We start from the raw sequence: 17,544 nt of genomic DNA, 5'->3' as shown, positions 1-17,544 counted from the left end.
CCTGGTATATGATGCTTGGGTGGGAGGCTTGTATGCCTGGCAGAAAGTCTTAGTCACTCTTCCGCTGCTTTAGCACTGGAGCCTTTTGGCCAGAATATGAACATCGCCCTTCCCTTTCACCCTGAGGGAAGCTGAGGAACCATCTGCCTCTGCACTGTCAAGATGGGGCTTTAGCCTTGGTCCTGCTATAAGGGTGTTGGATGTCTCTGTTTCTGTTCCCAGTGTGCCCTGGAGATGCGAGATTTTCCTTTGGCAGCCGGAGGCACACACCCAGAGAATGCTGGAGCCGCAAGGGGACAGGACCCACTTCCACAGCGGAGAAAAACAAAGAGGAAAAAGGCGTGCAGGCAGCCAGCGCTAAGGGACGCACCCAGCACGCAGTGGGCCCCTGCCACTGCCCCCAGCAGCTGTTTCTGCTGCAGCCCGAGAGGAACTCGGTGAGCCCGTCCCTGTTTGGCTGCAAGCTCAGGATTTCAATCAATGCATTCCAGTAACCCTAAAGTGAGGAACTCTCCGTCAGGAAACACACAGAGGTGAGGCCTAGGGCCTGGCCCAGCTGCCCCTTGGGGACATCATAGTGGACCCTGAACACTCACTGGTGGAACAGTATGTTAAATCATGAGACCCAAATGGGAAAAGGAAAAGATGCAAGTAAACAGTAATAGAATAGTGAGTTAGAGTTTAGGTTAGTGTTCTCCTCTTATTCATTTGTCCATCATTACCTGACCACTTCTCATTATAGCCCCCCCCCTCAACACAACATTAAAGACCATCCAGTACAATGTGCTAAACTTGGCAAATGAGGAAATTGAGACCTGGAATGTTGAGGAGGCCTGAGGTCCTAGAACTAAAACACTAGCCCCTGACCCCCACTGTGAAGCTTTTTCCTCTGTTCCACAAAATTGATATCTTAGAATTTCTTCCTCCTCCCCTGGAGGCAGTGGTTAGTGTGTCTGCTGTGGTGTGATACTTCTTATTCGGTGATTAGTGTCCTGGAGGGTTTCCCTAACCTGCCAGTCACCAGCGGGTTTCCTCACACTCTCCCAGACCTGCTCGTATTTTCCAGCAGGGAAGCCAGTCTCTTGTTACAGCTGTTCCTTGTTCATCAGCCGAGGGGTGGGTAGTATTTTGATCTTAACGATGTCTGTTTGTTTACTCTGAGCTAGTCTTAGTGTGAGAGTCATTTCTCTATGTACATAGAAACCGTTGTCCTTTATTGACAGAGGCCCTAGCGCTGGGTCCCCATGTGACTCTAGGGTTCCCGAGACCAGGCAGGCCGCTCTGCCCAAATCCTCCTCTCTGTTGAGAGTTCTGAGATGAGAATGGGGAGAAGGGAACAAGCAAGAGGCTTAAGTGAAATGTGGGGTGGTTACGTTAGCTATCCAGGTCTCCCTGATGTGTGATAGAAATCAGACCTCTCTGATTTGTGCTGCCCAGTCTTGTCTGGTGTCTGATCTCCTTTTGTTATTTGTCTTTTCTAGTAGCCCTAAGTCAAAGCAGGAGGTGATGGTCCGTCCCCCTACAGTGATGTCCCCATCTGGAAACCCCCAGCTGGATTCCAAATTCTCCAATCAGGGTAAACAGGGGGGCTCAGCCAGCCAATCCCAGCCATCCCCCTGTGACTCCAAGAGTGGGGGCCATACCCCTAAAGCACTCCCTGGCCCAGGTGGGAGCATGGGGCTGAAGAATGGGGCTGGAAATGGTGCCAAGGGCAAGGGGAAAAGGGAGCGAAGTATTTCCGCCGACTCCTTTGATCAGAGAGATCCTGGGACTCCAAACGATGACTCTGACATGAAAGGTATGTCTATAAGATCTTTGAGACTCAGAGGGAAGTAGGTATTCCTGAGGGAGGGCCTCTGACATGGACTGATGCCGGAGAGCCTAATAGTAGCCAAGTGGGGAGAGTAGGAATCGGATCCAGGAGTTCTTGCAGTTTCAGATGGAACTCTTTCTGGTCATTTTCTTACGAACTGAAGAACAGTTTGGAACGACCTTGTTGAGTTCTTGCCCTTGAGGATGCAAATGTTTGAGGATGTTGCATGACCCTAACCATGTACTTATGGATGTTTCTGGTCTCCGTGCTTTTGTGTACTTGAGTGTCAAGCCAGTAGCTCCAGTTTGTCTAGGCCAGAGCCCACACTGGAGCAGTTTTTCTGACAACTCCTCCTCTTCTCCATGAAATTGGTCCTTCAAGACTTGGGTTGCATGTGCTCTGGCTACCATTTTGCCAGTTGTAGGTACAAGAGGCCACCCTGCCACAAGTCCAGATTTGTCCCAGCCAGTTTCACCATGGCGGGAATGAGGGGCTCCATGTGGTAGAGATCCAGTAGGCACCACAGTGGAGTGAGCCAAGAAGGGGATGGGCCCCATGGCTATGCTCTTAGGCTTTCCCTCACTTAGTGTAAAATAAAACATCTTAACTGTAGGCCAGAATGTGAAACTAATATTCAAGGAGTGGAACGGTGACTCCCCAACCCAAATTTGAAATGAGTACCTGGGTAATTGTTCCCCTGTCTTTCTTTTCTTCTTCAGGTTGTTTGTGGGAGACCTGTTTTGAGCACCAGCACTATGCTGGGTGCTGGGGGTGCCATGGTCAGCAAAACAGAAACAGTTGCTATCCTCAAGGGTTTAAATGAACCTAGATAGCAGATCATTTAAAAAATTATAATAAAATTTGATAAACGCTCAAGTCAGGGAAGTTAGGGGGCTATGGGTCTGACTAGAAGGGACATCAGCCCAGGAGGTTCCAAAAGGGTTTCCAGGAAGGAGGGACATTTATGCTAATATCTAAACCCTGGTGGCTCAGACGGTGAAGAGTCTGCCTGCAGTGCAGGAGACCTGGGTTCAATCCCTGGGTCGGGAATATCCCCTGGAGAAGAGAACGGCTACCCACTCCAGTATTCTTGCATGGAGAATTCCAGGGACAGAGGAGCCTGACAGGCTACAGTCCATGGGGTCACAAAGAGTTAGATACGACTGAGCAACTAACACTTTTACACTTTTCAAAGAATGTGTAGTAGAGCAGTAAGGAGGTGGGGAAGAGCGCTTTGTACTTAGTCATTTAAATGGGAGAAGTGTATTTGTATTTTTATGAATAGAAGAATTTCCTCTTAGCAAGGTACTTCCTCCTTGAAATTTTCAAGGTGTTTGCATTATGATGCTATAAATGCTGGCAGAAAAAAGAAAGCTTTATACTTTCTATAACATGAATCTTCTTTTTATTTTTTTAGAATGTAATTCTGCTGACCACATAAAGTCCCAGGATTCCCAGCACACACCACACTCGATGACCCCATCAAATGCTACAGTCCCCAGGTCTTCCACCCCCTCCCATGGCCAGACTACTGCCCCAGAGCCCACACCTGCTCAGAAGACTCCTGCCAAAGTGGTGTATGTGTTTTCTACTGAGATGGCTAATAAGTAAGTTAGTGGCTGTGTCTTGATACTGGTGTGGCTTGAGTGTTTGGGCATCTAAATTTTTATTCCCTTTGAAGATTAACCTTTTTTTTGCCCACTTGTATTATTACTTAAGGTTAACACTACAGAAAGCGGTAAAATAAAATGTAAAACCCCGACTCCCCTACTCCCAGAGGCAACCATTGATGGTAGTTCCTTGGCTTTCCTTCCAGAGAAACTTTTTATGCTTATACAGATACACGTAATATACTTTTTTAAACAGGAAAAGGATCGATGGCACAGTACACACTTTTCTGCAGCTCAGTATTCTTTTTAAAATGGCATACATAAGTAATACATGTCCATTTTAGAATAATTAGAAAATGTAAATAAAAAGTCTCAAGAATTTACAGAGATAACTATTATGAATGTTTTGGTACATGTTTCTAGTAGACAGATGCATCATTGGATATTTGTTTATTTAAAATGTGAACATACACTACATAGTTTTCTAACTTTTTTCATCTGAACATTTTTAAAATTAAGATATAGAGTGAATCTTGGCAACCTTAAATTACGATAAGGTGTGAGAATTCATTTTACCCTTCTTGGGTTGGGATTTTGAACTAGGATTCTCTATAAAACACCTACTAGAGTGGATGGGTTTAAAGGAAAAAACCCTGGGGGGTTTTAATGCCTCTTTTGAGATTTGCTAATGGCTATTTTTAAATTTCAGAAGAGTTACAGTAAACGACAGACAAGTAATGAAAACCTTTTTATCTTGATTTCTTCTCACTGGGCATTGCTGGTGGTTCTTTATACATCTTCCTCTCTCATACCAGTTCCATCTGGGGTTAAAATGCTTTAGAATTTCAGTTAGTGAAGTAGAAACAAGTCCTAGTGTGTGCATCTCTTCTCTTTTTGCAGGGCTGCAGAAGCTGTATTGAAGGGCCAGGTTGAAACTATCGTCTCTTTCCACATCCAGAACATCTCTAACAGCAAGACAGAGAGAAGCACAGCCCCTCTGGTATGTCATCTTAGAAGTGGAATCATGGTTAAAGGTTATAAGGTGACTCTAAAGGTGGGAGATGGTGAATTCACTGATAGTCTTTTTTCCTTCTTCCAGTTTTATTGAGATGTAGTTGATGGACAGCACTGTATAAGTTAAAGTGTACAGCCAACTATACTGTATACTTTAACTCACAAACATTACGAAATGATTATCATCATCTCATATACATACAAAATTTAAGACAAAAAAATTTTTTTTTGCCTTGTGATGAGAACTCTTAGGTGTACTTTCTTAACTTTTATGTAGAACATACAGCAGTGTTAATTATATTTATCATGTTATACATTACATTCCTAGTACTTACTTATCCTATAACTAGAAGTTTATACCTTTTTGCTCCCCTCCTCCAATTCCCTCTTCCCCAATCCCCCCACTTTTGGTAATCACAAATCTAATCTGTGTTTCTGTGAGTTTGTTTGTGAAGTTTAACTGACCTATTCTGTGTTAGTTTGTTGTATACAACATAGTGAAATGATATTTCTATATATTTCAAAGTGATCACCATAAGTCTGGTCACCATGTATCACTGTACAAAGATATCACATAATTATTGACTATATCCCCCACACTGTACATTTCACACCTATTACTCATTTATTTTGTAACTGAAAGATTGTACTATTAATTTCCATCACCTGTTTGTGTCCTCCTCCAATGGCCCCCCTTCTCTTTAAACTACCTGTTTGTTCTCTACATCTGTGACTCTGTTCCTGTTTAGTTATGTTTAATCATTTGCTTTGTTTTTTTAGATTCCACATGTTTGTCTTTCTCTGATTTATTTCACTTAGCACAATACCCTCTGGGTCCATCCATGTTTTTGAAAATGGCAAGGTTTCATTCTTTTTTAATGGCTAAGTAATACTCCATTGTGTGTGTGTGTGTGCGTGCACCATATAGTCTTTATTCATCTATTAATGGGCACTTAGGTTGCTTCCATATCTTGGCTATTGTAAATAATGCTGCAGTGAACAACATAAGGGTACAGATATCTTTTCTAATTGGTGTTTTTGTTTTCTTCGGATAAATAGCCAGGAGCCAGGAGTGAAATTGCTGGATTATATGTTAGTTGTATTTGTAATTCTTTGTGGAATCTCCACACTGTTTTCCATCTTGCCTACACCGGTATACATCCCCACCAACAATGCACAAGGGTTCAGTAGAGAGATAGTCTTGGTATCAGCTACATTTTGAGCATTTAACCTAGTTGTGTAGTTTTAGGCACGTCACACTGGCCTTTTCTGCTAGCATGCTGGTATATTGATGAATTACTAGAAGAGAAGAGGTGCAAAATAAAAAAAGGAGACATATGGATATCTTAGGATTTCCTTAATGTGGCCATCTCTGGGAAATTCTGAATTCAGACCCTGCATACACAGCAGAATTAAAAAAAAAAATAACAGATACTCTTGAGTTACTTAAAGAACAGAGAAAAAACAACAGTTAAGGGTGGACACTGGTTTCCAATAGACTGTGACAGAAGAAACAGTTTACTACCACCCTACAGTACTGGAGTACATGCTGATAATTCCATAATTAGAGTCTCAGTGACTTTCAGAATGATTTGTATTTATTTCAGAGTGAGAGAACCATTGAATGCTTTTAATTGCTTGATATTTTCAAAATTATAGTTAATGTTAGTTTGTTTCCTCTCTGGAACTTAAGCACCTGCTGTAAACTACATTAGAACATGCATGCAGTAGTTGTTTCAATATATGTAGTGTCTCAAATTGAACCAAAAGGTATTTCTTTTGTTTCAGATTGTCAAGGCATTGCACCCAGTGCTGTGGGGACACTAGAGGTTCAAGACACAGTCCCTGCTTTCAGGAAGCATAAAATATGAAACTGGGATGAGTCTTAAACATGGGAAAAGTTAAATGACTGAAGTGACAATTCAGTATAGAATAGATGACATTTTGTCCATGTTGTATGAGAACTTAGGATGCCTCCCCGTGACATAGCAGGGCTTGGGCTTTCCTAGACCAAGCAAAGAATTTCATGTCTCTCTGTATCTCCACTACTCAAGGGTAGAAGAAGTGTATATATAATATTTTAAGTGTATATATTTTTAATGTATACTTTAAAAGTATTTATATTTTATATTGTTCTGGAATATATAGGGCACATTGCAGCTCAAACCGGCATTTTATTGAATTAATGACAAATTTTCATACAGTTTTTACCTCCACCTCCTCTAGTACTAAAATGAAATCAGAAGAGGAGTTAAAGAGGGTATTGGGAATAGTCCAGTCACCATTGCTCCAAATCTAAAATAAAAAGAGTGGTACTAAACCATTTCTTCCATCACAGTCACCCTTATAGGAAATGAGTATCCACCCTTAACACACAAACACAGCCCAGCCAACAAAACCAAACGTAAACTGGCTCTTGAGAGAAAATTAAGGTGACCTCCAGACTCCAGTTAAGTAGTCAGAGACATCGAGGACACTGTGACGTCCAGAGTCATCTAGGTTCAGCCAGTCTGCCCCACCTCAGTCTGGGTCTGCAGGCATAGATGCATGGAGAATACCAGTAAGTGGAGCATTTATGTACATGTCCACAGAACGTGAGCTGTTCGTGTTCAGGGATACATGTAATGATTTCTATACAAATTTGTACCTTGAGAAACATTCCAGAGAGTAGGTGGGCATGTAAGTAAGAGCCTTAGGGGTTTGGACATACAGACTGGATTAAGTGAACAGGTAGAAGGAAGTGAACATCAAAAAGGGATCCTGCAGCTCTCGAGATCCCTTGATGGAGTGGTAGGCTGGGCCCTTCTGTTCTTCAGTACTGCTCTTCTCTAGTACCCAAACCTCCAGCAGGGCCAAGGCATAGATGCAGAACATTTTATATCCCTCTTCCAAACACTGACAACATCCGTGTCACCTCTTACAGGTGAGCCTGCCTTTACCCAGGACTTAAATGTGGCATTAGTACTTAATAAATAATAATAAGACACTCATCCAGCCTGTAGCAAGGGCCATGTGCTGTCCTTTGGAAAGAACAGATCAAGAGACACCATGAGCTAGCCTCAGATTTCTCCACAGATGTTTCTTGCCTACAGATTATCTTACTGCAGTTAATGTGCAAGATCTTATCAAATATGGAATCAGTGATCACAAACTGAAAACAGAAATCGGAGATGTCAGGCCCCTTGGAAACTAAAGGAGAGGAGTGCTTCACTAGTCACCATGCCAGGGGAGACAGTGAAGTGGAGCGGCCTCACCTGCTGCCTCTGGCTGGTAGAGTACTGAGCTGGAAGTGACAAGGACTCTTTTACAGTTGAAAACGTCAGACTCTTTGATTGACAGTGAGAAGTCTACATACCCATTTATACTTTCAGGGAAAGAAAAAGGTGTTAGGTACAGCCTCCCACATAACAAGAAACTAATCTCTCCCTGAATCAGAAACATGTAGTAGACATGTGATATCAAACCTGTTCCTCGAAATAGATACTCAGATGTATTCACTCCAGCAGAGTGGCTTTCCCTTGGCATGCTTATAAAGTTCTTGAAACCTAATCTTCAGCTTGGGAAAGAGGATACCGTTTGACAATAAAATGTGAGGGAAAAAATCAAAATGTCTTCATGTCCATGGGGTTTGTACATGAGCAGTTTCTACAGCAAGTGTCAGTGTGGATTTATGTGGCTGGGACCAGTCCTTTATAACATCATGCTCTTTTCATTGCCTTCTGTTCAATTTACCAATGATTTTTAAAATCTCGTTTATCTTCAGAACACACAGATATCTGCCCTTCGAAATGATCCGAAACCTCTCCCACAACAGCCCCCAGCTCCAGCCAACCAGGACCAGAATCCTTCCCAGAACACCAGGCTGCAGCCAACTCCCCCCATTCCGGCACCAGCACCCAAGCCTGCCGCCCCACCGCATCCCCTGGACCGGGACAGTCCTGGGGTAGAAAACAAACTGATCCCTTCTGTCGGCAGCCCTGCCGGCTCCACTCCACTGCCCCCAGACAGTTCCGGGCCAAACTCAACGCCCAACAACCGAGCCGTGACCCCTGTCTCCCAGGGGAGCAATAGCTCTTCAGCAGATCCCAAAGCCCCTCCGCCTCCACCAGTGTCCAGTGGAGAGCCCCCCACACTGGGGGAGAACCCTGATGGACTATCTCAGGAGCAGCTGGAGCACCGGGAACGCTCCTTACAAACGCTCAGAGATATCCAGCGAATGCTTTTCCCTGATGAGAAGGAATTCCCAGGAGGACAGAGTGGGGGACCCCAGCAGAACACTGGGGTATTAGATGGACCTCAGAAAAAACCAGAAGGGCCGATACAGGCCATGATGGTTCAATCCCAAAGCCTAGGTAAGGGACCTGGGCCCCGGACAGACGTGGGGGCTCCGTTTGGCCCTCAAGGACACAGAGATGTGCCCTTTTCTCCAGATGAAATGGTTCCACCCTCCATGAACTCCCAGTCTGGGCCCATCGGACCCGACCACCTGGATCACATGACCCCTGAGCAGATAGCGTGGCTGAAACTGCAGCAGGAGTTCTATGAAGAGAAGAGGAGGAAGCAGGAGCAAGTGGTCGTGCAGCAGTGCTCCCTCCAGGACATGATGGTCCATCAGCACGGGCCGCGGGGAGTGGTCCGAGGGCCCCCTCCTCCGTACCAGATGACCCCTGGTGAGGCCTGGGGCCCTGGGGGTGCAGAGCCCTTTGCCGATGGGATCAACATGCCGCATTCTCTGCCCCCGAGAGCCATGGCTCCCCACCCCAACATGCCAGGGAGCCAAATGCGCCTCCCTGGATTTGCAGGAATGATGAATTCTGAGATGGAGGGGCCCAATGTCCCCAACCCGGCATCACGACCAGGTCTTTCTGCAGTCAGCTGGCCAGACGATGTGCCAAAAATCCCAGACGGTCGAAACTTCCCGCCTGGCCAGGGCATCTTCAGTGGTCCTGGCCGAGGGGAGCGCTTCCCAAACCCCCAAGGATTGTCTGAAGAGATGTTTCAACAGCAGCTGGCAGAGAAGCAGCTGGGACTGCCCCCGGGGATGAGCGTGGAAGGCATCAGGCCCGGAATGGAGATGAACAGGATGATCCCAGGCTCCCAGCGCCACGTGGAGCCAGGGAATAATCCCATCTTCCCGCGAATACCAGTGGAGGGCCCACTGAGCCCTTCCAGGGGTGACTTTCCAAAAGGAATGCCCCCGCAGCTGGGCCCTGGTCGGGAACTTGAGTTTGGGATGGTTCCCAGTGGGATGAAGGGAGATGTCAGTCTAAATGTCAGCATGGGATCCAACTCTCAGATGATACCTCAGAAGATGAGAGAGGCTGGGGTGGGGCCTGAGGAGATGCTGAAGCTGCGTGCGGGTGGTGCGGACATGCTGCCTGCTCAGCAGAAGATGGTGCCCCTGCCGTTCGGCGAGCACCCGCAGCAAGAGTATGGCATGGGCCCCAGGCCGTTCCTCCCCATGTCTCAGGGTCCAGGCAGCAACAGTGGCTTGCGGAATCTCAGAGAACCCATGGGGCCCGACCAAAGGACTAACAGCCGGCTCAGTCATATGCCACCACTACCTCTCAACCCTTCCAATAACCCCACTAGCCTCAACACAGCTCCTCCCGTTCAGCGCGGCCTGGGGCGGAAGCCCGTGGATATATCTGTGGCAGGCAGCCAGGTGCATTCCCCAGGCATCAACCCTCTGAAATCTCCCACGATGCGCCAAGTCCAGTCACCGATGCTGGGCTCACCCTCGGGGAACCTCAAGTCCCCCCAGACTCCATCGCAGCTGGCAGGCATGCTGGCGGGCCCAGCTGCCGCTGCTTCCATTAAATCCCCGCCCGTCTTGGGGTCTGCTGCTGCTTCGCCTGTTCACCTCAAGTCTCCATCACTTCCCGCCCCATCACCTGGATGGACCTCGTCTCCAAAACCTCCCCTTCAGAGTCCTGGGATCCCTCCAAACCACAAAGCGCCCCTCACCATGGCCTCCCCAGCCATGCTGGCAAGTGTAGAGTCAGGTCAGTATGTTCTCATCCTCACAGTTGCATCTATAACCAGAGATTGTGAAAGCCTGGTTTACGTACTTTTAAGAAAACTGGTGTCCTGATTATGCAGCTAGAGGAGGAGGCTTTTGCCAAGATGGATGTATTTGTGGCAAGGTGCAGAGTCGGTACTCCCATGGGGTTATGCTCAAGTGTCCAATCCTGGTGAAGATTCATGGGCTTTAGTGCAGAATGTTTATAAGATAGGACTGGGAGGAGAAAGGGAAATGCATATCATTTCACTCAACGATTTACATTTGCACAGGGAACTCACACTGGTGGAATAAAATGTCTTAACAGTGGATAAATGTGTTTCCTTTAAACACCAGCCTCACCCACTTCAGAGGTCTGCCTTCATGTTAAGAGAGTGTGAGTGTCATCCCAAGCAAAGAGGGGAGACTGCTGAGAGACTTGAGTGGTTCTCGTAAATATGTGTCGACCATCGAAACAGTTTCCAAAACCTTCTCCTTGGTAGACTGCTGTTCTCACAAATCAGCTGCAATTTATTAGTATTTTCTTCCTGGGAGAAGTTCTCACTGATGATGGTGGTTTTGTGAACAGGACCAGAGGCGGTCAGTAGATGAGCACTTAGGTGTAAATAGTAGGTCTGTGCTGTCTCCACTTGAGAAAGACTAGAATCAGAATGAGATAGGAGATTTATCCTACCAGGTTAAAGTGTGTCTCTCTGTTGGGTAGCAGTTCACTATAAAGCAGTCCAGTGGAGCGGCCCCCTCAGACTTTTTGACTTCAGACATCTTGGTGGCGGAAATCAGTCAGGAGCATAAGTAGGGTGCTTTGGTCAGTACCTGGGGTGGGATGGCTCATCTGGCTTCCAAGCACACTAAATGCCAGAGGCGAGTTCTGAATTGTGATTGGCAAGGATAAGAGATCCACTTATTTCCCGTTGTTTTCAGTGAATTTGTTGTTTGTGAGATGTGGTTTTCCCAAGTTTGAGCTAATATTTCTCACGCATCCTTGGTGCCTTGTCCTCCCGTCTGCTGAGCCGTTACCTCCATTGCACGCTGCCGTCTCCCTCTGCATACACACGGAGCTTGACTAGAAGACTGATGATTCATGTCCTGGGTCTAATAACACTGTCCCGTTCATCTGTCTCATTCCTGGCCCTGCTAGTTCATAATCACAGGCCCAAGAACCTTCAGGAGAATCTAATTCCCTGCCCTGTTTTATTTTGCTTTCTTCTCCTAGGTGGCCCGCCACCTCCTACAGCCAGCCAGTCTGCCTCTGTGAGTATCCCGGGAAGTCTTCCCTCTAGTACACCTTACACCATGCCTCCAGAGCCGACCCTTTCCCAGAACCCACTGTCTATTATGATGTCTCGAATGTCCAAGTTTGCAATGCCCAGTTCTACCCCATTATACCACGACGCCATCAAGACCGTGGCCAGCTCAGATGACGACTCCCCTCCAGCTCGTTCTCCCAACTTGCCATCAATGAATAATATGCCAGGTAAGAAATCAGGAAGATAGGATATGGCCCTATTGCTGGTGACAAAAGAAAAACGTCTTGAGGTGTTTTCTTGATATCTGTAGACCTCAATAAGCTGGACGTTCAGCAGGTTGAAAAAGTATACCATCTGAGTTAGTTTCAGTAAAACTAGAATGTCTTGCCTAGAGGAAGAGAATAACACTCTTTTGGATTAGCTTATTTAATTCTGTGTTTGTGGATAAGAAAGCAAGTTTCTTTAGAGTTCTTGTCATTTTCTTACAGAAGTTCTGATGCTTCTGTGTACCTTGATGTGCTTATTTTTAGGTGGTGGCTCCTCCTGGAGCGAGACTGAAAGCAGTATCTTTTTAATATGCTGATAGGAATGTCTTGAGTCCTCAACTATTTTCCTGAAAGGGCAGCCTCAAACCACAAGCAGCCACAGAATTTCATACAGTGGAAAACCCCTATTTCCTAGAGAAGCACTTTCTTTAGGCCTAGAGAGAAAATAAAATTCCTCCCTTCCCTCCTCATTTTGTTCTCCTTCACTCGTACACCTCTCGTCTTCCCAAATCTCACTAACAGGAAATGATGTGGGAGGGCAAAGGTAGTCAACAAAGAGACCATAATAACTTCAGCCATGGGTTTTTGGTTCCAGTTCCATTCTGATTGTTAAGAATGCTTTTTATCATCAATCGGGTTAGGGCATGCTCCATGGATGGCACAAGCATCATTCTTACCATACTCGGTGGTTAACTTCATGGAGAGACCAAATATTTAAATGTACTAGAGGCCATGGTAGAACCTGTGTATTTTCCTTTTCCATTAAAAGTTAGCTTTTCTTCACCATTTTATATAATCTAGAGTTTGAAATGCTCTCCCTGTAAGGCAGTATAAAATAGTGATGCCATGTATAATTGAAAAAGGCCTGTTTGGTTTCCTCATTGCTGTTACTCCTGATTCTTGGACTTGTTGGACTGATGAATCCTCTTTCTCTAAAAAGGACCGTACTACAGGTCATCTAAGCAAATTGTTTTCTTCCAAATTAAATACCTCCAATGAAGAAGACTGTCCTTATTTGTGTATTAACTTGTAACTTTTCACTCAGGAGACTTTCTTTCTAGCTGTCTTCTATACAGGTATATGTCATACAGTTTAAAGCTCAGTAATACATTGTCTTGTGGAGCTGTTGGTTTGTGTGCCCCAAATGTGTTATAATCTTCCTGAGGGTAGATTGTGCATTTTGTATTTTCTCAGCACAGTCCCATGCACATTTGATGCATAGTAACTTTTTTTGTTAATTTGATTTATGATAGTTTTTCTGAGTTACTTTTGGTGAGATTGATTCCTTTGATATCTTTATTTTTCTAGGAATGGGCATTAATACACAGAATCCTCGAATTTCAGGTCCAAACCCCGTGGTTCCAATGCCAACCCTCAGCCCAATGGGAATGACCCAGCCACTTTCTCACTCCAATCAGATGCCCTCTCCGAACGCCATGGGACCCAACATACCTCCTCATGGAGTCCCTATGGGGCCTGGTTTGATGTCACACAATCCTATCATGGGGCATGGGTCCCAGGAGCCTTCAATGGTACCTCAAGGACGCATGGGTTTTCCCCAGGGTTTCCCTCCAGTTCAGTCTCCTCCACAGCAGGTTCCGTTTCCTCACAATGGCCCCAGTGGGGGGCAGGGCAACTTCCCAGGAGGGATGGGTTTCCCAGGAGAAGGGCCTCTTGGCCGCCCCAGCAACCTGCCCCAAAGTTCAGCAGATGCAGCACTTTGCAAGCCTGGAGGCCCGGGGGGTCCTGACTCCTTCGCTGTCCTGGGAAACAGCATGCCTTCAGTGTTTACAGACCCAGATCTACAGGAGGTCATCCGACCTGGAGCCACCGGAATACCTGAGTTTGACCTGTCTCGCATTATCCCATCTGAGAAGCCTAGCCAGACACTGCAATATTTCCCTCGAGGGGAAGTCCCAGGCCGTAAACAGCCCCAGGGTCCTGGACCTGGGTTTTCGCACATGCAGGGGATGATGGGCGAACAAGCCCCCAGAATGGGACTAGCATTACCTGGCATGGGAGGTCCAGGGCCTGTGGGAACTCCAGACATCCCTCTTGGTACAGCTCCATCCATGCCAGGCCACAACCCTATGAGACCACCAGCCTTTCTTCAGCAAGGCATGATGGGACCTCACCATCGGATGATGTCACCAGCACAATCTACAATGCCCGGTCAGCCCACCCTGATGAGCAATCCCGCTGCTGCTGTGGGCATGATTCCTGGCAAGGATCGGGGGCCTGCCGGGCTCTACACTCACCCTGGGCCTGTGGGCTCTCCAGGCATGATGATGTCCATGCAGGGCATGATGGGACCCCAACAGAACATCATGATCCCCCCACAGATGAGGCCCCGGGGCATGGCCGCTGACGTGGGCATGGGTGGATTCAGCCAAGGACCTGGCAACCCAGGAAACATGATGTTTTAAGCTGCTAAGACTGGATGTGCCCATCCTTGTTGAGATGAGATTCCAGGTCCTGAGAGCTGCTATGAGGGCGTTCCAGGAGCACTGTCGGTCATGCAATAGGAGAACAGAGACCCAAGGGCTGCTTTGGGGGCGGGGGGAACTCGAGAATGTATGGATTTATCTGAAAACAAATTATTCATTTAATCAACAGGTGTGTTTTTTTTAAGATTTATTTTTTAAAAATTATTTTTGTGGACTTGGGTATCCCGTGATGGCACCTCCTTTTGGGAATCTGTAGCTGTGCTTTGAGAATCGCCATGGGTCACGTGTTGCACCGTTCTCTGTATGTTTACGTCCTTTGGACTTGGCTTCTCCCAGGATTCTTTTCTGGTTTTGTTTTTGCTTGGGGCTTTATTTTTTTGTGTACTGTACTATATTGTAAAAGGGATTTTAGCAGAGACTTTAGTCTTTGGGACAAGAGGAGAACAGGAATGCTGGGCTGTTTACTTTAGGTGGAGAATCCATCTTCAGACCTTTGGACTATTTTCTTTCAACTCCAGTGTATAGAAAAACCAAACTACAACCTCAGAGCAGAGTATTAATGAAAAGCACAAAAAAAGGAACTAAGTTCAGCGAGGGGTGGGGGGAGGGGGAGATTTTCTTTGAAAAATAATGACGCTTAGGACATTTGTTTTTCAGTTTAAGTGCTCTTCAGCACTGTCTGCCTCTCCCAGTCTACAGACCCACCTGCACATTTTTCTCTTGTTTTCCCTCCCCTCTCCTTCCCCGTCTCTTGGTTAAGTGAGTTTCCCCCTGTTGTGTCCCCCACTGGTGACCCCCTGCTTCCTTCCTCTCTTTCCCTTTGGCAGCTGCAATACACGGTGATACTTTGGGGAAATAAGTCTAAGCAAGCCTCACCTTCCATGCCGAGCATCGTCCCGGCTCCAGGGGGAAAAGTCTGTCTTTGGGATGCTTGACGGTCTTCTTTGCCCTTCGTCTTTTCTTCCCCATCCTACCCTTCCCTGCCCACCTTGTTTTCTGTTCTCCTTTTATTAGGAATTCCCAAATGAATTTTATTAATGTGGGAGTGGAACAGATGCTAAAAGCTATCCAGGATTTTGTTTTTCTGTTTTTAATTTTGTGGTTCCTTCCCTTTCCTCCCCCTCCCATGCGTAAAACGTTCTGTGTAACCTCCATTAAATTTGGTACAAAACCACTCACCAGAGCTGTGGTGTCAGAAAAATAAAATATATTGTTTCTTACAAAATTGGATTGCCTTTTTTTTTTTGTCCATTTGGATTCCTGTTTGCTGAGCATTAGGCATAGTGGTTGCCATGTGACCCAGAAACGTAGCACCGTTATATCAGACTGATCGACAGGGTGAAAGTTAGGGAAAGTATAGAAAAGTGCTTTTGCAGATGAAGCGTATTGCTTGCTGTTGAGGAGTAACTACTCTTGTAGATTGATCCAGTGCTATTCCTGTCTCAGGCATGAACTCTTAGCTGTAGGCAGAAGAGCAGCCCTGGTCCCCATGGCCTCATCTCTGGAGGGAGCTCATGGTCTTCACTAGGAATTGTTGTGAGGGCCAGTGTAATGGTGTGAAGTATTTAAGAAGGCCAAAGTTATAGTCATTTGAAAAGCTATGAAATGTCCCTGGAGCTTGTTAAAAATATTATTAGTGTGTGTGCAAATGTGGGTTTCTGTGGTCCGTTCTGCCTCCCTACTTCACTGCCTATCCACAGTCCCCTTCTGCCAACCCTGCTCAGTCTACACAGTTCACTTCCACACACACACCTTCAGCACGTCAGTGTAAGAGCCCTGCAAGGGAAGCGTCTAAGGGACCGGCTGTTTGTGTTTTCTGCGCAGTTAGGTTTCCTCTGGTGTATGTGTTTCTCCTGAGTTACAGGCACCTTCAGCTGCGCGAGTGGGCGTCTGTGTGTGTGTTTCTTCCCAGGTGAGGGGATCTAAGTGAGAAGCAGCAGGTGCAGTCGTCTGCAGACAGACTTGTACAGATTGGGCTCTGCCAGAGTCCCACACTGTCTGAGTTTGACCTATGAACGTTTCTCTCCGTGAAATGTTTTTGAGAGTCACTTTCTCTTCTACCCTCAGCAACCCTGTGTTCTCAGGAACACAAGAGCCCCAGACCACAAAAGTGAGATTTGATTTGAGCACCTCCTCTACCAGCCACCTCCGCCCTACATGTGTTCTCTTGCGAACTTTTGAGGGGCCATAGGAAGCAGGTAGTAAATCATCTCATTTGGAGACGAGAATACCGAGCTCACTGGTTTAAGAATTCTGACAATCAGATCTTTACAGATGAACCTAAACAGTGAAAATTTCACGTTGTGGAGAAATTAGAGTACAAGGATTTTGTTTCAGGGATTTAGCCCTATCCCTAGGTTCTCTAGGCTTTGGACTAATAAAAAAGAACAGGGAAATAGCTAAGCGTGGGGCAAGCGAGATGAGAGCCCTGAAAGGAAGGCTGGGACCTGGTGTTGGTCCACTGGTCTGGCTTCACGGGCAGCCCCACTCCCTGTTGCATCTCAAAGTGCTGTGGTCACTGATGCTGTGTGGTCCCTTTGCTTCTGTCCCAAGGAGGGAGACGAAGGTAGGAGCTTTGTAGACCCCCACTGGGAGAGGCTGGACATGTGGCACCCTGCATGTCGTCCCCTGCTGGAGAACTTGCAGCAGTGCAAATCAACTTAACCATTTCTAAGTGGTTGGGTTTTGAAAAGACCATAAATCTTCATTCATTTACATTAGCCATATATGTTTCATCATGATCCATCTGATACGATAAACTTCATTTAGGGTTTAAATGTCACAATTTCCAGTTTGCTAATCTTGCTATGAAATAAAGTCACGTGTGGCAGATTGGATGCTTTTGCATGAAGAATAAATGATGCAAGATTTTTTTTAAAAATACACAAAAGGGTGATAAAAATATTTTATGTTAACATAATCCCATGAAAGCCAAGCCAGTCTCTTCCACCCCCAGCCCCTCCTGAAATTTTGGGATTAAATGAAGGAAGTGCAATAATGTGTTGCTTCATTCCAGGCTAAGTGGTAAGGTTATGGATCATAGCATTTCTTAAGAATTAATGAAGCATATGTGGTATTTTCCTTAAAATAATGTGAAATAAAATGATTTACTTTTTAAAAGAATC

The 17,544-nt window shown here is 46.0% G+C and overlaps 2 protein-coding genes across 4 annotated transcripts in view; both read left to right on the top strand.

The window, feature by feature from the left end:
- Nucleotides 1-15,644, top strand: part of BCL9 (BCL9 transcription coactivator) — a 93,690-nt gene extending 78,046 nt beyond the window's left edge. For all 3 annotated transcript variants that reach the window (XM_081495181.1, XM_081495182.1, XM_081495180.1), the window contains exons 4-10: nt 223-533; nt 1,482-1,798; nt 3,231-3,420; nt 4,324-4,423; nt 8,201-10,442; nt 11,673-11,933; nt 13,281-15,644. In XM_081495181.1, coding sequence (XP_081351307.1) covers nt 481-533; nt 1,482-1,798; nt 3,231-3,420; nt 4,324-4,423; nt 8,201-10,442; nt 11,673-11,933; nt 13,281-14,398 — 4,281 coding nt within the window. In that variant the 5' untranslated portion in view covers nt 223-480 and the 3' untranslated portion in view covers nt 14,399-15,644. The remainder of the gene's footprint in view (nt 1-222; nt 534-1,481; nt 1,799-3,230; nt 3,421-4,323; nt 4,424-8,200; nt 10,443-11,672; nt 11,934-13,280) is intronic.
- Nucleotides 235-441, top strand: LOC145507775 (uncharacterized). The gene has a single exon (XM_081495184.1). It carries the CDS (start codon nt 235-237, stop codon nt 439-441), a length of 207 nt encoding a protein of 68 aa, XP_081351310.1.
- Nucleotides 15,645-17,544: the final 1,900 nt, after the last annotated feature.

The sequence above is a fragment of the Giraffa tippelskirchi genome, chromosome 5, assembly GCF_054371585.1.
Source record: "Giraffa tippelskirchi isolate mGirTip1 chromosome 5, T2T-mGirTip1v1.2.pri, whole genome shotgun sequence".
Taxonomy (NCBI): domain Eukaryota; kingdom Metazoa; phylum Chordata; class Mammalia; order Artiodactyla; family Giraffidae; genus Giraffa; species Giraffa tippelskirchi.
The sequence above is the reverse complement of the archived record's forward strand: the minus strand, read 5'-3'. Positions and strand labels throughout refer to the sequence as shown.

Excerpts from the sequence above, each read along its gene's own strand:
- LOC145507775 (XM_081495184.1), top strand. The coding sequence starts at position 235 with ATGCGAGATTTTCCTTTGGCAGCCGGAGGCACACACCCAGAGAATGCT.